Source organism: Gallus gallus, chromosome 13 (assembly GCF_016699485.2).
Source record: "Gallus gallus isolate bGalGal1 chromosome 13, bGalGal1.mat.broiler.GRCg7b, whole genome shotgun sequence".
Taxonomy (NCBI): Eukaryota; Metazoa; Chordata; class Aves; order Galliformes; family Phasianidae; genus Gallus; species Gallus gallus.
In genome coordinates, this window is record NC_052544.1 from 4,622,606 (window position 1) to 4,650,201 (window position 27,596).

Below are 27,596 nucleotides of genomic sequence, written 5' to 3' on the forward strand. Positions count from 1 at the left end.
CACGCCCTCACTGCCCCGTCAGGAGAGGCTCCTCAAGGACCAACCATTTGTAAATACAGGGATAACTGCTGACAGTTATAGGAACTAATTGCTCATTATATGGACTGATGATGAACATCAGTTTTCTCAAGTGCTGCTCTCAAGTTAGAAGGTGGCCTGATAGGCCAGCTGGGCTGAGAGCACCCGCCCTCCTCGCCGGCCCAGCGCAGCTCCACTCCTGCCCTCAGGCCTCAGCTCACTGCATGCCATGCCTGGCACCGTCCCAGGAGCCATCACCTGTCCTGCTCTGGCTGCTCCCACTAACAGCGCCGTGGTTTCTCCTTTCTTAGCTTATATACTTACATCTGGTCTAACCTATCACACGTATGCTGTAGTAAATAAGAAAACAGGCCTGGGAACTTCACACTGACTTTAAATTTACTTAACTTTAAACTAAAAAGTAATTAAAAATAGAGAATTTCATCAACATATTTTATGCATATGCTTGCATTGAATCAAGAGCCTCATTAAAAAAAAACAAACACAAATAAAGAACATGTCATGCTAAATTAATACAGGTCTGGTCAACCCTTCCAAAATCAATACTGAAACAAGAGATGGAGAAAAGATGCATGTGGAAAATGTGCTGTCTCCAAGCGGTCTGTGGATTTAGCTCAGACAGCATAATATTGCAAAGGAAAGAAGGGAAGAGAAAAACATTCTTAGCAGAGAAAAAAATAACAATAAGCAGACATAAGTTGCAGTATTCCATGATTTCAGCACTCAGCACTGGTAGATAAAGAGGTGTCTGGAATCTAAATTGTGATCTGAGTTTCGTAGAGCTGACATAAGGCATTCCCTTCAGACAGCTCAGGTACTGCTTTCTGTTTCATAATCGGTAATGTGACCACTTGCATATTGTTTTCAGCTGAGAGCAGAACCTACTGAAAGTAACCAAAAGGTGAAAACTAAAAGTTGTGAAAGATGGCACTGATAAAGCAGCTGCTGTCAGCAGTGGCTTTGACTCCGGGGCGCTCTGCTGCTGAGATGAACAACTGCCAACAGGGAAAAACATTCAAGTGCAGTGCTCTGGGAAGAGGCAATGCGAGTGGGATCAGTGCTCACATCAGGGTAAAGCCAGAAAATAAGGGCAGAACAGACAGGATGGCAAAAAGGTGTCATTTGTTTTTGTGGCTACTGGCACGAATTTAGAGAAAATACCAGTTAAGTACAGGCTAATTTGGAAAGTCTACAGTGATTCTGCGGGCATCAATTTCAGCAAAATTCAGTGCAAACGAGAAAAACGAAGTCCTCATCATCTAAGTTAATATTCTTGTGATGAATATTGTCATAAAGTCCTGTCAGGTGAGCATGTCAGAAAGAAAAAAAATCCTGAAGCACCCCTGGAAGAGCCTTTAGGAAACAGCAGTCCTGTCAGGAGGCTCTCTGGCATCTCAGTGTTTGCCTCTGACAAATGGACCTACAGTTCTGTGGTAGCCAGGTCCTGCAGCCTCCAAAAATAACAGCATTACTTTGGTCAGTAACAGAAATACATGCGTATTCCCTGAGAGTTTGTGATGCAAAGAAGAAAAGCGTAAGGTCCAAAGTTAGTACTGGAATTGACAGCCCCCACTGGCAGGAAATGGGTACAAAATCAGAATGTAAAAAAGTCAGAGAAGCCCAGTGTTATTGCTTGGGGCTGCCAGCATTTTGACAAAGAACCATTTTGCAAATATCACAAGGAATTATTTCCCTGCAAATGTCTGGGACAATCTTAAGACATTAGAAATGACAAATTGCAGGTGCCACTGTACTAAAGAATGCCTGTATGGAGGCCTAACTACACCGTGCTGGCTACTCTGCATGCAAGCTGGTAGAGCAACCTTAAATTCCCAAAAGGCTGCAACTGAAATACAGCATCTCAGAGCTGTGGCAATCAAACAGCTGAAACCACTGCATAAGCCAGTGTTACAAGGAGTCCAGCTGCCCTACCTGCATCCTGTGTTTTTATATGCATCTAGGCCAGCAAGATCACTCTTCTACTATAATCTTGTTTTTCACTTTTTTAAAAACAGAATTTTCTAGAATTCAGTAAAATTCTACCATATCAGCAAGAGTGGCAGACTCAGATGGACAAATTCCAGTTCCAGCATATGCTCAGTTGCCGCTCTAACAACTGCAGCAGGACTCGGCCTCATGTCTGTGAACAAGGACACAAACATATACTCCTGCAGAAGTCTCCATGATGGCTTTTGAAAATTCTGCTATTCAAAGCAGGCAACCCACACCCTGAATGACCACAAATCTCAGTACCGAGAACCACAGCCCATCAGGCACTTAGTTATTTGACTGACCCAAGTGCTGCACCTTTAAATTTCTATGCAACTGTTTGCCCCCCAGGCATCAAGCTGTTAACACATACAGAAGAGATTAAAATGAGCTTGCATGCTGGATGAAATATAAATGAAAATTATAGTAGTGCCAGTCTTGAATCTGGGGTTGTTTCTCTTAGAAACGAGCCTCTGTTTGTGATTTCAGGAAGGGAAAAGCACATAATTTTCCAGCAACACAGTCAATGTGACTTACAAGAAGTTCCCCCTGAGCCTGTAAGCAAGATACACCACAATAGTATCGCTAGCTGAATACACAAGAACTGTCCAAACGTATAATAAATACTTTAAAATAGAACAGATATGCCCACCTGTCTGCATCCCAGTGCAACACAAATCAGACGACGTGTACTGCACATGTTCTGATGTCAGGAACTCTCAGTGTGCGTCAACTAAAACCACCACTGATCCAAAGCAGACTAAAACCCCTCATCAGCTGAAGGGCACTGCAGAGCACTGCCAGGCCCTGCAACCCACCTGGTCTCCAGCGGCACGTTGCTGTTGAGCACCCAGCTGTCCTGCAGCTGCACAGACTCAGGCGTGGTCGCCAGGTCATTGGGAGCGGGAGCAGGCGCGTGGATCTGGTTGCGGCGGTTGGTGAGCGAGTTCCTGTTGAGGGAGTTGGCAGACGAGTGATGATGGGACAGCGAGTGGTTGTGAGGAGGGGGGAGAGGTGGCCTCAGCGTTGACTGGCTGTGATGGTTTGAAGGGCCTGAAATGGAAAAAGAAAAAGAAATCACAGCCATGCTGATGGTATTATTCTTCTCAGCATGTTCAAGAGACCGTTGGCTGGATAAAAAACCAAAAACCTGACCCCACAGACCAGAAACTATGCCTGTGTATCTTTTGGACTTGCAGCTACTGAAACACTGTTGAATCAGACCACAGACTGTTAGAGATCAGATATAAAACAGCATCTAAAGTATGTATAGTTAGGATGTCTACAAAGACTAAACTGGGGTTTAAAAATAGTCTTTGTGGCCTCTCTGCAGAGCAAGGTAAGGAAGCCGGGCAGTGGGCAAGCTCGCCCCTTCTGTACACCCACCCAGAGAGACATTTTCTGCCCTGTTTCTATCAGGGGTTTAAGGATACGAACCGTAATGCATTAAAAATAGCTTTTGAGAACATGGTCTTTATGCTTCTATAAAATTTAATCAGAGATCTCAATCTGCTTTGACTCACTGTTTGCCCATTAGGTTCAAAGGAACAGTATTTGTGCCAGTGTAAGAAGATTAAGCTCCAAATATGAAAAGACAGCAACAATGCAATGATGGTATCTTCCACGTTCTTACATGTGATCGGGATTTGGCCTCTGTTTTTCTATTTAGCAATGCCACAAATGCACATCAAGATCTGAAAATTATGGCAGTCCTTCAGCCTCTTTCATTGAAAGATGACAGAAAATTTAGGGGGGAGATAAGGAAGGATATATACACCTCTCTTCTTTGAGTACTGACATGTTTGCACAGATAATGAAAATAAATTCTGCTAATCAATAAGGCAAGTGGATTAAATGAAAAAGCACATGCATAAATAATAGAATAAAGAAGCATCGTCCTAGCATAGTCACTTTGCTAAACAAACACAAAACAGTAAGTTTATAATTCCATATGTTGCAATAATTTCATTTTAATAAAAAGAACAGAATTTAAAATAACAAGCACTAAGTAGATTACGAACTGCATGCTTTAGTCATTACATCAAGTTGTAGTTTTCTAGTGAACAATAATCAGAACAAGCAATATTAGCACAATTATAATCAGAACAATGTATGTTTCTTTTAGAAACTGAAGACCATTTTACCTAATGAATCAATCTATAAAAGACAGTATCACAAGAGGAAAACATCTGCAGCTAGACTCATCTATTCTCATATGAAACAATGAAGCACAGAGAAACTGTTGAAATGTTCAATCAACTGCTGGATCATTAAAGCCAAAATTTAAAAAGAAAAAAGGTAAATAATTTTCCATTCTTGCTCCAAGAGGACTAATCCCATGTGAGAATCATAACACGCAGCCAGGAACTGGAATAGGTGCAAAAAGTGAGGCTTCTGATTTCTGAAGTTATGATCAAATCCCCCCCAGTACCATGGGAAGGGGCCCAAGAGAAGCCACAGCCACACTCCGTCAGTGCAGGCAGATGCACAGCACAGTGGCAGGGCTGCCTGCCCAGCCTGCCCTGGGGAGCACAAGGCCCTGCTGAGGGCAGCGGTGCAGCTGGGGAACTGCCATGGGACAGGGCTTGGCAGAGACAGCTCTTTCCTTTCCTCTGCATAGGCCAAAGGAGAAACAACACAGGTCCAATAAGACTTAAGCAAACGGGAATTGCCCTGTGACAAGACACCTTCAGAAAATTCCAGATGCTGCATCTGCTGCTTTCAATCCGCACAGAAGTTTCTTTCCCTTTTTTGAAAAGTCTTTATGCCTGAATGCTTACCCTGTTTGAAAAACAAAGAAGTCTTTCATGAACACGCTTTAAATTTTGGAGCTGTCACATGGGCTGGCCACCTAACTATCCTTCCCTTGGCCATCTCTGACATAAGCTTGGAAGAGACTGTTTTAGCCCAGCGAAGTTAACATCTAAAATCCGCGTCTGGACCTCCTCAAACATCAGATGTCTAATCTACACTGGGTCCTGTGCCATTTCCAAAGAGCATGTGGAGGGAAACACAGCAAGAAGAAAATGTGCTTGGACAATATCCACATGCACAGGAGCTTAAGTGGAATTACTCTCCTCATGTCTGTGTGCTGGCTTTAAACAAAGCACAGCGATTTGGATTTCAATAAATGGATCTTTATGAGAGATAAAATACAGACGTGTGCCCTTGTGTTAGAAATTAATTCAGTAGATGTGCGCGCTTCCTACTTTCTCTGCAACTGCTCATTCACTTTCTCCTTTCAGAAGATAAATAGGAAAGAGTCATAAACAAAAAAGTTTTGTTCCCAGAGACACGGCAGTGACAGCTATACTGACTCTGAATCCTGCAACCACAAAATCACAGAGGCTGCTCTCACAAGTGAGACAACTCTGCATTCTTATGTATGTGCAATTACTGTAGGGCTAAAGAACTGAATTCATGCTACCATGAATTGATCTGCTGCAAGAGTTAGTTTGCACACGGTATATAAAGCATCCTGCACAAAACACACACTGCAGCTGTAAAACCCCAAAACAGCTGGCATAGAATGAATGCAGCATTTAATACAAAATAAAAATCAAATACCAGTGTCAAAATTATATAGATACATATTAAAGTGTACAAAAGCTTATATATAAATACTAAACCACACACATATAGAAGTGAATACATAGGTTACGTACATATATAGGAGAGAATTAAAATCCTAATATGCTGCTTCTTCATAGAGTTCTTTAAATAAATAAAAAGCAGAAGTGTGTGAATTGGAAGCTGAGTGAGGATAAATTATTTTCTAATTAAGTAATCTGGGAACACAAAGTCTGACCTAAATTTCTCTGAAGCAAACAAAAGTTATTCAATTTGCTAACTTGGATTTAATCAGAAACGATAAGCTAAAAGTGTAGAAAAAATGCTTTGTTCTGTTCATCCTTTTATTCAGGAAAACAGTGAAACGAAAGAAGCTAGCACAGAGGTAACATTCACCTGAAGTAAGATGCAAAATGGCACATCTCCTTAAAAAGAAAAAAGAAAAAGCAGAAACCCCCTGAATATAATTGTACCATAAGGGCATTCCCTTCTTTTGCATACACAAGAGAGCACAGAAGCTGCAGCCCGGGCTGAACCCCAGAACATGGCTGTGGGGCACACGGCACTGCCACCTCCTCACAGCACCGTCCTGCTTGCTGGGCCAGCGAACACTGCAGAGCAGGAGGAGCCCTCGGCTGTCACAGGGTTACAGGCACCACAGTGAGTGCTCCCAAGGACACATCTCTAAACGCTGCTTCTCAGCAATTTTTGCGGTGCACCAGGCAGTGTCTGAACTAAGTGCCACTCTGGATCTGCTTAAACATTGTTGTATTAATTTCCAAGTTCTTCCAACTCTATGTAATGCTCACATAACACCTAAATCCACCCAACATAAAGATCTGAGGAGAAGCTCCCACTGAAGAGATCCATTTCAAAGCAGAAGCAGCAACATCCCTGATTGGAGCAGAGCAGCTGCTGTCCGGGAACCTTCGAATATACCACCAAGAAAAAGTAATGGAGATCCTACCTTAGCTATGCTGCACTATCCTATGTGCCATGATTAAATGCTAGAGACAAACACCTCCTCAATCGTCTCACAAAAGAACTAAAAGAAAAAACATACATTATTTTTCTGAAATGAGCAACGCAGCAGCTTATACATCTAGACAATACAAATGTTGTGTACAAACAGCGAATAAAGCTGATGCATTGAAAGATAAAAAGGAATAAACCAAAACCACATAAAATCCTTCTTAGTGAGCATCAGTCTTCAGCAACCCTAGTTCTTTATTCACATAACTGCACCACATTGTTTTCTCAAGGAAAGCACATCATCTGCTCCCACAATGAGTAATAGGTTTGTCACACAACAACAGGGCCACCTTCCAAGCTGAACTCCTCTCCAAAGGCAGATCACTCTATTCAGAGTTGAGAAGAAAAGCACTGAAGCAGCCAGGGAGCAGCAGGCAGCACGCAAGGAGCTGGTCCTGCTCGGCAGCTGACGCCCGGCTTTCAGCCCTGCTTTGAGCTGGCTGGGCTGGGACCAGGGCTTCTCATCTGCCTTGCAGCCTCTGGTTTAAGCCATGCACTACTGCTTGCTTTAGTTCTCCAAATTATTTTGTGGAAGGCCAAAGTTTAAATGGAATCTCAGTCTTCTCAGAATGCTTTCAATGTATGCTGGAAAGAAGCAAGTTATCTTACTTATAACAACAGACGTCATTAACTCTCTCTCTTGCTGTTAAACCACACCACTTGCCAGGTGTTCCTTCTTTTGTCCACGCTTTTACAGTGTTTGAGGCAAGAATAGGTTGAACGCCTGACTATGTGTGAGTCACTTATCAGCTTCTGCCAGTGCACTGCAGCCATCTCCTCTGCACAACATTAGAATCAAGCACTAAATGTTTCTGCAGCAGAAGATACCCAACACAACAAGACCCCAAAACCCCACTGCTAACCCACAATATCCAGATAATCACAGAAAAGGGGAAAGGAGAATTAACGGATAAAGCATCTGTCCAGGACTTTGTCATACTTTCTAAAGCCTATGCTGACTGTGGCCTCCCTTGAACAACCGAGGATGAAGCACTTGTTATCTACATGCTTCTTTATCCATATCCTTTGCAGGAGCATTGAAGGTAAATTACCTTACCACTTACAAGGCAATCAGATACTGGTGCGGTTTGAGCCAGGAAAGCACTTTGCAGCTCTGGCTCCCAGCCTGAAGGGCACGAGTTCATCACACGGGAAGCAGAAGAAGCAGCAACCGAATTAACTTGGCCAGACTGGAGCTGCTGGTGTGCACACAGCATGGCTGCCACTCCATCATGCGACTGGCGGTGCTGAGGGGCTCTGGGCAGACATGAGGAGCACCCAAACACGGCCAGCTGCAGACACAGCAGCTTGCTCCCTGCACTGTGGGAGCCAAAGGAAAGCAGACATGGCCTTTGCACCAGGTGGGTGGGACGGCTGTGCACACACACATGGGAGAAGACAAAGATGCAGGACAAAACCCAGAGTCTGCCCTCAGGGACTGCAGGCACACGGCCCATTTTCTCAAGTGTCATCTACAAAAAGATTAAAAAACACCGCTCTGCAAAATAGTACTATCTGAGATGTTACATACAAATTATATTTGCTTAAATACATCACTTAAATATGCATTATCTCACTGCATGAGGTACACAGGCTGCACAGAATAACGGCTAGTCAATGGCAAAACTCACTGCTTTAATAATAATGCTTTATGTAGATTTGGTGCCCTGTGGTAGTTCTACCTGCCACAGAGGTAGGTGTACCATTTCCAATTCTACATAATAGCAAAATGAGTCACAAAGAGGTTAGAGAGTCATCTTCCCAATTAAAAAAAAAAAAAAAAATCCATGTACTTCACATCTTTCCCAATCAATCTTCTCATTTAATTTTCCAATAATGAAATAGATATAAAACCTATTTCAGAGGCACCATGGGTGTATTTGTCTTTAGTGTAGATGTATGACTTCTGCCTGAAGAGGGCACTGATGTAAGAACTGAAAAGAAAAGCACACAAATGTATTTCTAAGTCATAAAAACAGTTAACGGTTGCCATAAAACATGCCATCCACAATGCTAAATTTTGCTCTCTATGCTTGGTTCTACTGAATGGGAAAGAGCTGAACCCTACCTACAGTCTTACACAAACACTCTCCAAAGCTCATTTGGTTTGATACACTGAGAATCACACCAAAGAGAAACTGAAGAGACATTTTCTGAACAGCATACGGAAACTTCTGAGCAGAAGTATTTTGGCCAGCAGCGTAAGCCTGGTGACATTTTCGTGACAGGAGTGCAGCTTGAAAGCTGCTGTTTCCCTGGATGGTCCAAGGGGGAGCCTGAAAATGTTCACAGTGACATAAGAATGATTATACTGTAATTTCCAATTCATTGTGAGTCTGGAGTCAGGTGCAATAGAAAGCCATCCCTGAAGCTATTACAGCAGTACTTTGGATTTTATATAACCCAGTTAGCGAGCACACAAAGCTGCTTTCCACGGGTGTAAAAGAAATGCTAGTCACAGGTGCTTTAATGCAATGCGTTATTTTGATCATTTCAGAAACTTTACAGAACATATTATGTAGTGTCCAAAACCTTCTGAAAACTGATTATTGCATCTAAAATCATTAAAAACAATCTACAAGAAAGTGTCTCAAAATAAATTACAGAAGTTAACTGCAGAGAGGAGATAAGACAGAAGAGAAAGATCTGTCCGATGCTCTTACACCGGTGTTTGGGACGAGAGCGTTTTTCCAGAATTATTTACAGTATTACTCTGTCAGCCCAAACAAAGCAGAAAAATAGTAATTAAATACCATTTTTCCTTTACAGTGAACCATCTGGTAATCAAATGGTGGAAGTAAACAGCAATGCATACAAACCTTCAAAACATGAAGACGCAGTGAGAGCAATACACTCGAGGTCCCTGGAGGAGCTCCATGGGACAATTCAGTCCCCCACCCTGGGGAAGGCAGAGCTGTGTGCTCTCTGAACACCTCGCCTCACTGTAGAACTGGTAATAATATTTTGTGTATACTGTGTGGAAAAAGTAGAAGAATAGTGCATAAAGCTGTAGTAAACAATACTGAATCTACAATGCATATATTGAATTGGACTTCAGTAAGTTGTTGTCATTTGTATTTTTCTTGCATCTAAAAATTGAAACAAGTAAGAAGCCAACTCTTGCCTCCTGCAGGGATCTGCAAGCTTTACATGGCTGGCACGTCTTCTACAGGCATAGGAATGTGCTTCTAGCTCTGCTAGTTGGTACAGGACAAAAATGAAAGTCATAAACCATTGGACTAAGAAGTCCCATAGGAGTTACCTGGCTTTTCAAAGTACCAGGAGTTTAACTTCAGATACAACAGACAACGGGCTCTGCTGCTCAGAAGATGAAGACATGGGTTAATGAGTACCAACAAAGGGCATTGTGAGGTAGCATATGAAAGCATTCATACAATTTATCACCAGCTCATCGGCAAATAAGACAACTTACTAAGCCAGCAGTTCACATGAAAGCACTACCCATACCTCTCCAGTATGAAGAAAGCAATGGGATTTCAAACCAGAAGAGATCACTTAATCTTACAGGCAGACACCTAACACTAGAGTGGTCCCACGTTGCTAAAACAAACAGGGACTTGGAGGCTGGAACATCTTTCAGCAATGCTGCTGTCTCTGGTGTCAAGAGGGCAGCAAACACCTAGGTTTTGTGTATTGTCTATAGAGCATACCGTTTTTAAAAGCCACTTCATCCTTGGAACTTGGAATACCATTTACCTGTCTTTCTTTGTATCACAACCACGATTTTATCTCTCTGAGAAGAGCAGAAATGCAAACAGACTCAAGAAAAGAGCCACAGAAAATATTAATAGTAGTTCTTAATTGAGTAATGAGGGAACAGATTCAATTTTCTATTTAAGATATAACAGTAGCTATGATAACTGAATTATGTTCTATGTATATAGAAGTATACTATATATGTATCTATATAGACAGATAACATATTAGCTTCTGAGACCATTACAGTTCAAAGTGGAGTTGAGTACTGTGAAAAGAAAAGCAGTTCTTGGGTGCAATGCTGCATTCACAGTAATGAAGGATTTACAAACAGGAAAAGAAGATGACTGTAATACTTTATCCAATAAAAGTCATAGGAGACAGTGGACACGAGATAGATACCAAGACTGTAGTTTGGCCAAAACCTCTAAGTAACAATCTTCAAGCTTGTAAAAAATGGCTAACAGCTTTATCAAGGGATAACGAGTAATCAAAATCTATGTTTGAAATCTCTGCTCAAAAGTGTATGTGAATTGCTTAAATTCCTTGGACTGAGGAGTTTCATAGCAGTTAAAGCCATAATATGAGAGATGAGTTTCAGAAAATCCAGAGACCCAGGGCAAAACTTTTTGACACTGATGTTAACCTTTGAAACCACGACAGAAAAGAAGAGGAGATAAGGAAAATTCTGCAGTACGTCAAGGAAGTCTGCTGCTTTGAGACACTGGGGCAAGGCACAAACAGCAGGAATGAAGGAAAAAGACATTAAACAGCTGTTTCCTGTGAGAGTCTCCCAAAGTAGAAGGAGGATTCTAGATGTTTCTGTGTTATATGTTTAGGTTGTACGTAGATAAGCAGATAATTTGACACAATATAAGCAAATCTGCAATGAGATCTGAATGAGAATGGCTGTTTCTGTCTGCAATTAGTAAACATCCTTGAAAGTGCTTAAAAGAACAGCTTAAGCTACAGTATTAGTTTCACATGTGGGCTGTCAGCCGGGCAAGATACTAAGAATTTAGCAAATATTAAGTTGCAATTCTGTATGTGAAAAATCCATTGAGGTTGCTTTGGTTTAGTATCAGAACTACGACACAGAATGTCAGCACAGGCTTCCTATTTCTAAATTGATATGTAAGAAAGAAATGTGTTGTGTTAAGTCCTCTAAGCTACCTACAGAGATGTGGTCAGCATTGAGGCTTTTCTGCACAGAATGGCTTTTCCATTTATCAAGTACATTTTAAAAGGAATGTTCAGATACACAAAAGTCAAACTTAAGAAATTACAAAAAAAAGAATTTTTCTCCTAAATATCTCAGTATTTTAAGTGAAGTCTTACCTGCCATCATGTTATTTAACGTATGATAATACTAAATACATTTAGTTAGTTTAATAACTAATAATAATAACATTTAATTAGTAAATTAGAGCTATCAATAGTTTTTGGTAGTGAGACAATTAGTATAAGGCATCTCTTACTTTACCCAGAAGGAAAGAAATGAAAACAAATTTAAAAACTAAATCTTACCCAGCAGCAGGACTGCCAGCAGGTATCTGTGACTCCCTATGACAATAGTAGCATATTTAATAAAAAAAAATTAAATTAAGATTAATTAAGATTCATTCATTTTTTACTACTTGTCTTGCTCTTTGCGTGTGTGAAAGATTTTCATTTACACTCATTTATCATCTCAGGCAACTTCACTGATAAGGAAATTTATTCTGACAAAGAAATCAGGCTGTGTCTTGAGAAGGTTATCACTGATGTTACTACACGCATATGGCATCTAGATCAGGAGTAAGTATGATCTCTTACAAAACACAGCTCTCTAATATTATGATTATCTCTGACACATTCACAAAGGCAGATGGATGTCCAGGTAGCAAAGATCTTGTTTGAAAGCAGTATTTTTTGAACGATATACCCACAAATGTGGGAAGGCAGAAGAGGTGTAGAAGGGAAAAGTAAAGCAGGAGTGTAAGAGACATCTTAGAAACCAAAAATCACAGTTTAAAGTTTAAAATCTAGAACCTGGTTCTCACCTGCCAAAAATGCTCTTAGTGAATGTTACACGTACTGAACTTATCACTGCTACCAACCACAGCATAAAAATAATAACAGTGTTCTTTAAGACAATGGATGTGTTTCTCTTATAGTGCTTCTTACATAAAGCCTTGTAAGGTAGAATGTGAGCAAAATTTGAAGGAATGTAAACTGAAACACAGAGACTAATGAAACAATACTGAATCGTGTGACCAAACCCCGGTGCTCTGGTTCCAGCTTGGTCTTATCCCCATCCAAGCAAGCCTTCCCTGTCCGGCACATTCACTTCTCCAGTCATAACCAAGTAAAACAGAAGAAAACTAATTCCAGTGGGTGCTAATGGAAAGTAACATGTTTAGATTTAACTATTATTTCAAATACTTTTCATTTTTTCTCATGTGGATCGTTAAACTCATATTTCAGTAAGGAAAAAAATCAGACAACATCGTTGGTTGGAAGAGATCTTTTAGAATCAGAAATGCAGTTTTACGTTGTACATAGATCTACAAATGCAATATACTTCTGCAGAACCTTATAGGTAGCTGTTAAAAGAAGCTAGCAACACAACAGAAAACATAGCTGATCCTAAGTGTTCCAAACGATACGTAACAAAAATCCTACCCAGTGGGAATACATTTGTAAGCTAATGTCTAATTAGTACTTTTGACAAAAACGGAAAAGCAAAACCTATCCTCTGCAGGGCTCGAGAGTCTATCATCATTAACGCTTAAAGACTGTTCCATGCATATTTTCTGCATCAGAAAGAAGTAGTCTGGAACAAAACCCAAAGTACACATCTGTGTAGGACTCTGACAGACATCTTGATATGGCTACACTACTTCAATTTACTTGCATATTGTCTGGTGCAAGCTCAGGGAAACACGGCAAGCTGTGCAATGAAGGGAGGGGAAGTGTTGCAGTACACTGTCTTTATATTAACTGAGCTCTAAATTTATGAAACACTCAAGAAAAAAAATATTAAATTATTCATCAGCGATAAGACAATTAAGAAGCAAACTAAAGGGGAAAGTGGAAGCTTGGTCCTGAGGGAGAACAGCTGGTCCTCTCATTAAAAGTATGTTTTGGCAGCAAAATACCCCCCGAACAGAGGGAACCTGCCGCTAAAGCAGCCTCAGAGTCAAATTTAGGAGCAACTGACAAAGAAAGGCTTGTGTGAACAGTAAGGTGAGTGTATGCTGAGTATAACCATGGCTGGTGCAAGCTACGCTACCCCAGCGCATGGCAAAAAAAGGTGCTCGTATGTAATTGCACTCAGGAGCCACAGCTCTAGACAGTACCACCATCATCAGTCTTTGGACAGCTATGTGCTGCTGTGCCAAGCTGCAATGAAGTGAGCTTAAGAGTCACAAAAAAGTGTCACTCACGTCAGCCCTTACACACTGAATGCAGCAGTGAGGATGGCAGCTGAAGCCCTGAACCACTCCTGTGTCCTGTTTCAGATCTCACAGTGGGCAACAACCCGCGGTCAGGAGCAGCTCTTCACCTCTGTGCTGCGACTGTATGTGTGTCATTGGAAAGAAAAGGGCATTGCACAATGGTAATTGCATGAGAAGCCATTCAGAATTGGAAAGGAGAAGGACAACAAGAAAGGGAAGAGAAAGGCAGCAAGTTAATGCAACGACTGAATGGAGTGAAACAGCACGCACACAAATACAGCAGCACGCTGCCCTGGCAGGATGGTTTACAGTGCCAGAGCTTTGAGGGTGTCTGAAAACGCCCTCACTAAATACCATAATGTTTTGATGGCATAGAAATGCAAAATTGGATACTTCATCTTCATTCTGTACACTCGTGCTTCTCTAATAAATAAAAGAAATTTCCTCCCTAAGTGCAATCCTCTCTATTCACATATTTGCCGATATACATGGAGCATTACAGCTAGAAGTAGAAACACACTATAGTTCTTTTTCCTAATCCAATAATTCTGCTTAAAATGGTTACTTGAATTCCTTCCAAAGACTCAAACATATTCCATATCTAATAGGAATTCAGACGTCCATATATAGCATAGTCTCAGCCTGTTTCAAAACCTGATAAAACATAAAGAATGCATTCAACTAGATTACATTTAGAACTCTGATCTTTCTATACCCGTTTGTTCACTTGGGCCAGTGGGCAAAATAAACACCTTAGCCTTTCCTACTGCTCCAGATATGTCACACTGAAGAGCATTTTGCATAAGAAGTGGCACTTTACTAGCTTTGTAACAGTTTCAGGGCCTTAGTTAGGAATACTTCAGACAGGAACTCAAATGATGCAGATCCCCGCTTTTCAGATGAACAGAAGAGAGATTTAAAGATTCGGTTTGAATATGTACTATATTAATTTACATTAGCTGATCAAAGAAAAGGGAAGCAAAGACAAGGTAGATTTCTAAAATGACGGGATATATGCAGATCAAGTTAAAAATTTATTAGACATACAGTCACTTGGGCATATACATGTACTGAGTGTTCTGAAGTACACAGGGCAACACCCTGCTACACAATGATTTCTACCTGCTCAGGAGAAAGCACTGAAGGGCAGAAGCAAAGCAGTGATGGGGCACTGAGCTGCGCTGCCAGCAGAGCCCTGTGCAGAGCAGAGGGTGCAAGCATGGCCCAAGAGCTCCGGGAAGCACCAGGTGGTCCAGAACCACAGAAGCAATGAGGGAAGACGAGGTGGAAGCAGCAGTGCCAGGAAGAGAAGGCAAAGAACATGGTAGAGGAGATGCTGCCTCTGGGGTGCAGAACCCCTCACATTCCTGGGGTGAGAGTGAGGAGAGCAGAGAGGTTAAAAAAGAAGGTAAAAAGAGGTGGAGAGCTCCTCCAAGGCACTTCAGGCAGAACTGAGGGTAAATGAAAAAGAGGGAAACCAGGAGAGCTGTCAAGAGTGGCACAAGGGAACTGCTCAGGAAGGAAGAATGCAGCACTATCCAGGGTACGGCAGCTGCACACTGCTACATGTCTGCATAGCTATGCATCTACATCACATCTATGTCACAACTTCAGACATAGCTGTGTGTATTTAGAAGTAATCACCAGTACAGATATGCACCAAACTGCTGTGGCAGTGCAAGAGCGGCTGGCCAGGCCTCGGGGCGCATTCACCTGGGGAAGGTGCAGCCCGCAGGACACAGCTGTGATGCTACTCCGGCAGCCCACAGACTGTGTGCCCCTCCCTTAATCCTAATGACACCACCTTGTTTCCAAATTCACAGATGTTACTGGGAACTCCTGTGCCACACACATCCTAAATGTCAGTATAATTTCCGAGGGTTTTAAAAATAGTAACCCAGTAGGTGTGACCTCATAGCACTGAAGTTAATAGAAGATATTTTCCTGTACACATAATTATTTTTCAATGCTGCAGTGTTTTCAATCCTGAATTCTTTTCCTTTTTAAGGAGCTGGTTTTACAAAAAATGCAGAACACAACAATGCCCCGTGGTCTTAAGCCATGGTAAAGAAAGCATTTTCATCCCGTCATCTAAACACACTGTTTGAAGTGTCAGCCTGAGCCAGAGCAAAGACCATCAAAGGAATGATGTCAGCCCCAACTCTTCACGATACGCACCCCATTCAGAGCAAGCAATGACAAGACAAAAACGACGCTTCCACATCTCTATACTTCTCAAAAAATAGATTGCTCCTTCCCAGGGTAACGCAGAGAGATCTGTCTCTTCTTCACACATTAACAATTAATATGGATCCTGCTTATAGACATCTGTAATGCTTTGGGCTGTATTTATGGTGTGATAACTGTGTCATTTTGAGACAGCGCACCAAGATGATAGAAAGACATAACTGAACTGTTCACTCTTGCTCCTATCTAAGGGACAACACTGTTATCTTGTTACAAAATACTGCCCCAAGCAATAAAAAGTTTCATAAATCTTTTTCTACCACTGTTGTCAGCTTCTATTTTTGCCTGTGGCTGAATGTGATTATCATCTGTTTTCACCCTACAAGAAAACAAAGTGATCCAGAATATAATGACTGGGGAACATTTTGGAGCCCTCCTGAGCTGCAGGATACTTCCAGCTGCTAGCATAGCTGATAACGGACTTAATAGAGCTAATGATTTCTAATACCACTAACACAAGGCTATTTTCACAGTGGGTAAATAATGACTCTTTTGTTTTGGAAATAGTTAAGAAGTCATGTAGATGTTTGATAAGTACACAGTACAGTATAAATGGAGCAATATTTGGGTAACTAATGGTGGATTACACCATAGCTAGAAAATAATATACATTTCTGTTTCCTTTTAAGGAACTTAAAAAGTTTATAACCCTGATAACACCACTGTGACAGTGAGGAGATTTCACTATAAACAATTAAAAGTAATGTCTTAATCCAAGCATAAAAAGGCATCCATTTGTTTCAGTGTACTGCATCTCTGCTTTTATGTTGGTAATTAATATTACTAGTCTTCAGCAGAAATAAAATAAAAACTAATTGGATAGTAAAAGAAAATTTCTTAAGGGTTGAACCCAAAAAACGCATGGATGAGGCAAACGATGAATGCTGCGTATGGCTACAGTACTTCACTTGCTCGTGACTGCACGTTTCCGATGAGCACTGTTTGCCTGGCTCGCTCCTCTCCCATGTGGAGTGGGTAACCCACGTCCCGTTCAAAGGCCGCATCTCCACTGGGAGAACCCCACCCCACAGGCCAGAGGCTTCCAGCTTTTCATGACTGTGAAATCATACACAAAGCTTTTCTATGATATCCTTTCCCTCTCCCCCTTCTCTCTAAAAATTACATACCCATATAAGCTGTGCATACACACAGCCCGTTTTCCTTGCAGAACCTTGAACGTGGTTTTGTACCGCAGCCGTTACAGGGACTGCTGGCACAGCTGCACCAGCTCGCTGGAGCTGAAGGGCTGCACTCTGTGCCTCTCCCACCCCACCTCCACCTGTCTCACTGTCTTCTCTCTTACAGTGCTTTTTAACCCTTCACTATTACAAGCAACACTCTTTTGCTCTTATATTTTTTTCAGTAATTCACATGATCCATACTAGCTAGTTCAGATGCCAGTATAACAAATTCACTCTATAGATATTATTAGAGGATGCATCTTTTTTTCTAACTTCAATTAAAAGCAAAAGAAAACAAAGCTGCTGGTCAAGGAGATGCTGCACACTAAACCACAATAAGGCATCTCTAGGTCATACACTGAAGAGCTACGGTGGTACAGGCATTCTTTATTCATGTCTGATAAGACAGACATGTCTGCCACAGTTTTTAAAGGGATGTGGAAAAAAAGAATCTCATGATTCATAAAGGCTAGAAATAGTCCATCACTTGCTTGTGGTCCCTGAACTATCTATCTGGCACATCACTGTCAGGCTTCTGTGGGCATCCTGCTGGGCTGCTTTCAATCCCGTACTACAGAACAGCAGACCTCTAGACATGATGTCCTCCTCCAAAATGTAGTTATTTTCTTCAAGTAAAAACAACAATAGTCAATATGTGAAAAGAAAAAATGAGAAGAAAATGTAAGTGGGAAATGCTGTCACCAACAAGGATGCCACAGTGAAGGAAACGCACAAACCGTGTTCCTCTACTCTGATGTTTCATGAAGTTGGAGCTACCGGAGCTGAATGAGGCAGGGGAATATTACCTTTGTTTATCTTCCTATGTACATATATACACACATAGATAAACACATACTGCTGCCATTGCTAAGTAATTTAATAAAGAATTTAAATTCACATTGCTCTTCCTTGTCACATTTCTCCTGTTTCTCTATCAAATTCTGACCCAGAGGTTTTCACTAATAAACATATTCATCAGTTCCTACTGAGCTGGTGACTGCTGTCTGCAATCAGTCAGCATTTATCCCTGGATGTACACGAACACAAAGCCATTTCCCATCCCCACCCTACTCCTCAGGCTTTCCTCCTGAGAAGGCACTGCACGGACACCATCGTATTTTGTAACAAATGGTGAACTCATGGTGCATGAAATTCACCCCAAGCAAAACAGAAGTGCCACTGAGGCCCTTGCAGGGCTGCATGCTGAGTCACAGAGGGCAACACGAGCATGTAGAGAAAGAACTGGGCAGGTACCCAGGTAGCACACCTCCGCATCGCTATTTCCTCAGCTCCCCATTTTCAGCCTTCACACCTAAATTGATCTATTGAGTATTGCACAACACTTTTTACATGACTGCTCCCTGCTCTGCTATTCTGATTGCTCTCATTATTCCTTCTTTCCACAGAGAGACATTCATTGCTCAGTATGTAAATCTCACTCGTTTCAAGCCTTTGCTTACAGCTCCACATCTGTCAGTATGCACATATTAAGACATTTTTTATCTACAGAACTATTTCTGTAGTTTTGGGGAAAGAATTGAACACAAACAGTGAAAATGATTACTAGTAAGCTAACAATCCACAGGAAAAAAAAAAAAAATAGCAGCTATGTAAAGCTCCAGAGCTTCCCAAGGCCCCTGGCAATCCACATTTCTTGCCCACATCTCATTCCACTATTTCACAAGTCTACAAAAATTTAATCCTGCTCACCAACTCAGCCGTGCCTGCAGTACACACAGAAAGAAGAGCACTCCCTACCAGTGTAGGGCAGCACCCCTTGGACTTTACTTTGCCCCCAAATAGGAATAAGGACCAATGCCTCTAAACCACATTGTGCTTCTATTCTGTGCCTTCCTACCAATTGCCGCGATATTCTCCCAAGTAAATCAGATTTATTTATTCATAGGACTAACACACCGTTACTTTTGTCAAAACTGGTCTTGTGCATGCAGTCATCTCTGCATTCCTGTAAACTAACTGGAAAAGCAATTAAGATTCCCCAGCAATTCAGATGGGAAGGGGGAAACCATCGCAGTGTTGCTAACACAATCTCTGTAGGCGTACGCTAGTGCAAAATGACTGCATCTCTGTGTAGAGGGAGATAAGAGAAGTGACATAGATTAAAACAAATTGTTGATCCATACCAGAGAGGAGCTAGGCAAACAATAGCAGTAAAAGCATAAACGTCAATTTGGGATGATAAAGGATACAATCTAAATGTAATATGAGAGGCCTCCAGACAAAAGGAAGAAACAAATTACACATTACTAAGGTACCAGTCGCAATCAAGAAACACATATGTAAACACAGACATGAATATGGATATGGCAAAATTCAGATCACGGGGTTGATTACACAGGAAACTAGATTTTATACTAAAACACCTAACGATCTCCAAAATGTCTGACTGCAAGATTTGAAGAAACAAACTGTATTTATGGTTTTGGTAATTTTGTTTCCATTTGGAGCAGTCTGCAAGTATCTCAGCCTGCATTCCCCTCCATCCTGCTTTTTCATCTCGAGGGTAGGACTGTCCTGCAACAAGTTGGCTTCACCTCCTGGAAAGAGCTGTCAAAAAGTTTCTCTAATTGCTTCCAGCAATCTTTCTCCTTTTCCCTTAACATGTTCTGCCCTATACCAGTTTGCCAAATGTATTAAGGCTTCAAAGCTCATTTACATCATCTTATGCTTATTCTAGCCCAGACATTGGCGACAAAATCAGTTTCATCAAACTGAAAACTAGTCAGCTGCAGACAGCTGCTAAAAGACCTCACCTAAATTCAACTGAGGTCCGTATCAGTCATCCTAGCACTACTGCTACACTCTACCTGAGAGCACAGAATGTCCCTAAACTATCTGTTTATGAGAGCACATGACGACTGAAAAAGTTATATTTAACTTGATACAAAAGAAGTTCACGAATAGGACTGAACTACCCTACCACAAGCAAAATTTTAGTCATCACTTGCTTTTTTTCTGCAGTTACATGCCACTGCAACCAATGTTTGGGCAGCATCACTGAACAGGGAGATAGCTTGCTTATGATTTTGATCTGCGTTTGGGAGCAATTCTGAGATCAGGCATCTGTCGATAAATATTAACCTCTTAAAAAGTGGTGTTTTTTTTTTTGTGTGTGTGTGTGTGTGTGTGTGTGTGTGAACAAAAAGCCCTCTGAAAAGCTATCTAAAGCCTCTACATGTGATGAGCTATAACAGAATTACTGCCATGGAAAACTGGGAGTTTACATTACCACAAATCCTACATGCCTGGAGCATGCCTTAACTGGACCATGCTGACCATGCTATGGACTGCAGTACCACACGACAGAAGGGACCATCTTGGCAGTTCTTTGTTGACTCATCTTCCTCCTTAGTTTAACATTTCATATTGTTACCTTCAAGCATGCAGGGACGAGCTGAGGTGTGAAAGAATGAGAGGCACATGGGTTTTGTTCTTCTCCAGGCCTGAAATCCAACTCCTATTTGAAATATGTTTTCTAAATATTAGGCAACAAATGTTGGAATAAGGCAGTGGGGCATCACTGCTGTTGCATTTGAGTGTGCCAAAAGGCTCTCTATGAATAACTGAAGTTCCATATTTCAAAACAGTAGCAGACTATTAGGTAACTCCATCACCTAACATGTTGCAGCAGAATTCACTTTCGGATATTAAGAATGAGCTGTATTAATCACACACCGAAAAAGATGCAATATTGTTCTTTCAAGTATTTTTTTTTCCTGTAGGAACGGAGCTTCTGTTGGATCTTAACAGTTTGACTGTTTGTTTCTAACCCAACTGCACTGATACTTCATATTTCAGTACTTGCTGGTTTTGTTTGTACCCTAAAGATAAATTAAAAAGAAGATATCAACTATCTCAGGACTGAATGCAGCTGTTTCAAACTTCAATTAATCATTACTCCAAGCAAAAAGTGTATTTATTTTGTAAGCATTCTTTTCTTTTCTGCACAGTGACTTTTAAAGCTTTTTCTTATTCTTAAAGATGAAAATAAAGATTAATTTCATGGCAGCTATTAGAATATGGGTTTTCTCAAAGTTAATAAATAGAATAATTTAAATGAAAAAAAAAAGAATATTCCATGACTTCCACATTTCTGACAACTTTACATCTGTCCATACTTCAGTGCACTAAAATCTCCACTAATTATTAATCTTGGCCAATACTGCCTACCAGAAAATTCTGTTTTCCTTGCTTAAAGACATTCCCAAACTGCCTGGTCATCGTTTTACAATACATGTATTGGCACAGTCTTGCTTTGGAAACTGGCTTGCACTTCTTCTGGAAGACAAACAGAAGGAATATATATTTTTTTCCATGTGAAATAAAACAGCATCATTTTGTTTGAACAAGCAGAATACCTTGTGCTTTGCAGCTGAGATAAGGCATTTGGAAGTGCAGGGACTCTGTATCAGGGAAACACTTCTTGCCATCCCCGTGTTCATGTACACAAAAGCTTTATTTCACTTTGAAAATTTCCCCTTTTCAGACTGCTTGCAGCTGGGTGCCTGTCTGGATCAAAGGAAAGCCCTTCCCTTCTCCCCTGGCACCTGGAGCTTCAGGTAGCTCTACATCATATGCATCCCATAGCCAATACAACACAACACACCCAGTGTCACAATGCTCAACGTATGTGACAACAAATACTACCCAAACAATTAGGAACTGAAAGCAGTACCATACATCACTCCACAGCAACCTGACTTACGGTGTCCCTGCCCCTGGGGACGGGTGGTGAAGTTACCAACAAAGAGTCGCTGCAGCAATGATGGGAAGTAAAGGAAAAACTGCATGTGTCTGAGCTTCTGCTACCAGCTGCTCAAAGACAAGCACTGCTCCTCTTCTCCAGCAAGCAAAATTCAACACAGGGATGAGAACCAGAAGAGCGGAAGCCACCAAGAGATGGCACCTTGTAGAGCAAAGACAGCAACCTGAACACAACCAGGAGCGCAGGGAACAGGCAGGGCCGGGGGATGGAGATAAGGCTGAGGAGAATGAGGTACTGGGGAATGAAAAGCTGTTGCTCAGGGAGATGGAAGCAAAGAAAAACACAGCAAAGAAGGTGCAAGGAGAAAGCAGACAGAAAAACAGGCCAGTCAGAGAGAACAGAGAGAAAGGCATGGGCTTAAAGATCCCAGTAAGTGAAACGTGGGCTGAAAACTACTGGGAATTGAGGAAAAAATAACAAACAAAACAAAAAAAAACAAAAACAAAAAACAACAGATGGAACCCCATGCATCTAAACAGGGAAAAGATTAGAAGCCTGAGTAGGAAGAAACATTAGAAAATGAGCAAGTAAAATGAGAATCAGGACTGGACAGAAAAGCAAATGATGTGTACTGAACAGACAGGAGGGCACACAAACCACCCACAGGGTGGGAGGACAGCCCTCCCTCTGGGCTGCCATGGAGCTGCTGGGCTCAGGGGGCAGACAGGGCTCCAACCTGCAGGACACAGCACTGACCTCAGAAAGACTGACAAGCTGACTGCAGGGACAACCTCACTTTGGACAACGAGCAAGATTCTACATGCTTGGGCTTTTTAGGACTGTGTGTGTTACCTTCCTTTTGCCCTTATTTTTGTAAACTAGACAGTTACTAACGCTGAAGGGAGTGAACATGGCAGCTTTGGATGGTGAGCAGGAACTGCAGCTGCTACACCAAACTCCACTCAGCCATTAATTTCTTTGATGTTATCCTTATTATTTCTCATCACAATAATATAAAATATGTGCACATATTGATTGAAAACGGACTTCATGATTTCTGTCAGATGTGCATTAGTTGTTATAAGCTTGAATTTTTATTTGGTGTTTCCAGAGCAGCTTTGTTGGCAATTGAGTTGATCTCAATTTTACACTGACAACAAAGCAGTGGCAGATTAACTTGGAAACTACGCCCAGAGCTGGAATGCTGCTGCATCGTTTGTCCTTACTGAATGAAAGCAGATCTCTGCACTATAATATGCACTGCTACTGATACCACAGTTTTAAATATTGTTCTTTTCATCACTCTTCAACAATTATCCCACATTCAGAGGATTTTTAACTTCCTGCATGGTGAAAGTCAGCATTAGGAGAAAAGTCCTGAGAAGCCTGCTTCTAAATGCAATTCTGATTTCAGCAAATTCATCCTTCAGATAGCTACACTTCTAGAATAAATTATCATCCCTAATATCATTACCTGAATATAGCAAAACCTGTACTGTAAAGGGTCTTGGCACTGAATGATGATAGGCATCAGAGGTTTAATGTTTAATTACAGAGCAGAGTTTTCTGGAGAGCTAGGTGCTAATATCATTCACTGCTGCTGTTGGCTCTGTGGCAGAATGTTGTGATCGTTATGAACTGTCAAGGAGAAGTGATTCATAAACTTTGCTGTGTGCTACTCAAACACACAGCTGGTGGGAATATAGAAATGGACAGCTATTTATGGCAGTAAATCCCAAAGAGAAATATCTGACTTCAAATAGATATGAAAAATAAAAAGGAAATCCAAATGAGAAGAAACAGATATGCCTATATATTGTGAAGCTTAAAACATACATATTGTAACAGCATTTCCCTTAGACTCATCTGTTTTAGAGACTAAGGGTGACCTCCAGATCACAAGTGTTACTTCGACTAAAGCAAATATTTTAATTAATGAAGGCACCCTCCCTGCTAAACAAAGAGAGGAACAAGTTGGGCTTGCCATCTTAATTTAACACCTCCCCCCAATGAAAACCGGGCAGCAAGGGGACAAAAGAACAGGGATACTGAAGAAGATTCAGATGTACAATTTTCGGCATGCCTTAAACAGAAGCGACACACAGTCCATCAGTGAACAGAGACAAAGGCATCCTCCCACTCATTTCAAGGACTGGTAATTCCACTGACCCCCAGCAAAGGTTCCACGGGCATCAGTGGGTGTAGGTGATTAACACAAAATTAACTATTATAATCTTTTCCCCAGTCTCTTCTTCTGTTCAAAGACACTGAGGAAGATAAATAGAGTGACTTTGAAGTACATACATACACACACAATCAATGCTCAGATAAAAATAATATTCTTACTTTCTATTTGCCCCCCAAATGGTGCCAATACAGAAGGCAAGGGGTCAGCTCCAGTGCTGCCAGCCCTTCTGAAGGCGCTGCAGCTGCCAGGGCTGACGCTCCCCACCAAAGCCATCTTTCTGCAAACACGAGTTCTTAGCACCATAACTGATAGTGCTCACATCTGAAAACAAGTTTGAAAGGAAACAATGTGCAAGTTGCATTTCCAGATATGTTGAACAGTACTACGAACAAATGCTTGTGTGGCTGTAATGACAGGTCCAATTTCAATACTACATACGGTCTATTTTTAAAAATCTACACTTCTGAATATTTACATGCTTATTTGTATGCATGAGTAGTTGGATGCATGTTTGAGAGAGAAGGAGAACAGAAAGAAATCCTATTTCATATGGGAGTCTATAGAGAGCTTAATTTCCGAAAACATAAGGCTTCATTTTGGACAGTGAATACATACTTAAATTTGCCTGTCAGAGTTCTGTTCTCTACAGTCATCTGTTTCAATCTAGTTAATGAAGTAACTTTTTATATAATAAATAACAGGGAAATTAAAGCATGGAATTACCAGCTCGCATGAAATAATGAGTCACTCACTGCAAGTCTTGCAGATCACAGAGCTTAAAGTTGTTTGAAAAAGTAAAAGAACAGACACATTAGGTGAACTCTAAAACTGAAGCAGAGTTTTAAGTTGCTCAGAAAGGGTGATGGCAGCTGTTGGCAGAGGGCCTTGAGTCTGACATTGCTGCAGTAAGTTTGAGCTGCTTGCTAGGGCTCAAAATAACTAGAAGACTAAGAGGAAGTGAGGATAAAATCACAATCAAAAGCAGCTCTCTACCAGAGAAAGGACTAGCAGCAGGCACGACATATTTTGGAAATTTGGTTCAGAGCACCCAGCAATGAGGAATCCGTTTTGACTTCACACCAAAAGATGAATAAGGAGCAGCACCTGTGGGCACAGTGCAGTTTCCTCTAAAGGAGACACTGACTGCCGCCCTTAAGCCAAGGGAAATACATGCTAATCTTGACACTTGGAATAGCAGCACAGTCTTAGCCTGGTGGTAACCAATGAGGAGATGTACTCCAACATACAGATCGCTGCTGGCATTCCCTGGCCATGTGTGCTGAGGAACTCCAGATCACAACCAAACTGCTCCCCCTCCTGCACCTCTCTTGGCTACTGCTTGTGCAGCCTCATGGGAACCTGGCACTGGGAGCTCTCAGCTGGTCAAATGAGCACTACGTTTCCCAGGGGGCAGAACTGATTATCACACCACTCTGTGGGTCAGCACTTTCTCAGGAGCACTGCAGATGATGCAGGGTGGGGATGGTGATGGGAGCACGCAGCCCCATGGCAGCAGCACACTGCTACCACCTGCCCACAGCCGGGGACAAGGAGCAGGACAGAACAGCGTGGAGGTGCACGGTAACATACAGAGCGGAGAGCATGCAGAACTAACTGCATGTGACATCACTGTTCTTCCTTTACTAAATGTTATTTACAAAAGAGCCTTACCTTTTAATAAATCATTAGCAAGAAGAGTTTTCTTCAGCTCCTCAGATAACATTCTACGTCCATCTTAATCTAATCATACTTTCAGAGAAGGGAAAAAAGAAAACATACATATATCCTAAAAAGAATTACGGTGAAAGCATTTATGGTGGCTAAATTTCTTTGAACAAAAATTTGCCATTGTCAGACATCGGGTACATTAAAACTCAGAGTTGAACTGAAAACAAAACATGCCATTTTGTAAACCACACTTGAATTATTAACACCAGGTGCCTTTTTTCCCTAAGAGATGATTCTATGGAAAACGCTGTACCAGCTGATCTGATATATGACCTCATCTCCTTACAACACCAAGTTTGTTAGAAACCTGCAGTAACAGTCAGCAGTTACAAAACGAAACTTGCATGGCCTCAGCAATTTAGGACCCAACAGCACAAATGCTTCTTAAAGCTGCATCCACTACAGTACTTAAACTGACACTGCTTGTCTGTACATTTGTTTGGACCCAGCTTATTCCAAAATCCATTTCAGTACTTTTCTGACAGCAAAACCAGACATCAGTTTCTCATTGCAAAATGTTACCAAAAACCACACATGGAAATATCTTAGATGTTTCTCACAAAATGCTGACCTTATAAAAATGAGAACTGCTTTTTGCAGCTTGGAGCCTATCCCTGCTGCATGGCTACAGGAACGCTCTGCTGCTCACACACTTCAGACAACTGATGATAATCACTCACTGAACTTCCATGCTCTGTGTGAAAGCATACGGACGTTTTGTTAAGAAAATAGACAAACTACAGAATTTCAGAGAAGGTAGTTACGATTTGTACTGAATGTTGACTTAAGTGCTTTTTAATCACATTTTTATGCATCCTTTTGCAGGAATTTCTTAAAACAGCGTTAAGTTTGAACACTACAGCATGACTGACTGGTTAAAAAGAACAGCAAAAACCAACAACCCTAAAACTTCCCTCCTGCTGTCTCCCAGGAAATGGTGAAAATGTGACAGTTTCTGCAAGAAACCTGGGCCCTGTGCACATTAGAAATTCTCTCCTGCAGGGTTAGCAGGTGTGGGCTATGTCAAATAAATTTATTGCAGTCTGTGCTAATAGTGAAAATTATAGAAAACCTAGATGAAAGTGCTCTGCATCTCGCTAATTTGAAGCTACCTTAGGAGACAATAACAAGCTTCTAACAGTTTTTCCCTTTTTTAAAATACACTAATTATGCTTAATGTTCCCTGTCGCATTAGCTTTCATGGTAATTATATTTCAAAACTTTTGCAATTAGGGTACAGTTAATATTGTGGAATATTGCAATTATTTTTCATTGTGACACCTCTATTGAAAATTGGTGGCATAATGATCACATTGTTCAACTAAATCAGAACTGTAGAAATATGGCAAATGAACCAATTACACATTATTATTTCTAATTACAGATAATGCCCTTTTTCTTTTGTCCAGAAGAATTTTTCAGATACCCAGACTCTTCCTAGTTTTTAAAAAAAGTCTACCTGATTCCTCTTCCTTCTTTTTTTTTTAAACACTTACTAGTAAATACATGTCTACATATATATAGCAGTACAGATGTGCTGCACATTATATGTTTATAGCACTCGTGAGTGGGGCATGCATGTATGTGTGCATCAATAAATAGAGAAATTATGGTTGATAAATAGGTTGAGTCAATTCTGGCTGTAAATGTAAATAGCACTGAGTTGTACGTAGCATGTGTGAGGCCTCTACCCACTGCTTAACCCTTCAGGGTAACCGTGAATCCCATCACAAACGCAC

At 41.2% G+C, this 27,596-nt stretch overlaps 1 protein-coding gene across 21 annotated transcripts in view; it reads right to left on the reverse strand.

Annotated features, from left to right (window-relative positions):
* The window catches only part of TENM2 (teneurin transmembrane protein 2), a 608,636-nt gene that overhangs the window by 162,829 nt on the left and 418,211 nt on the right, over positions 1–27,596 (reverse strand). For all 21 annotated transcript variants that reach the window (XM_046900248.1, XM_025154777.3, XM_040646802.2 and 18 more), the window contains 1 exon segment: positions 2,847–3,081. In XM_046900248.1, coding sequence (XP_046756204.1) covers positions 2,847–3,081 — 235 coding nt within the window.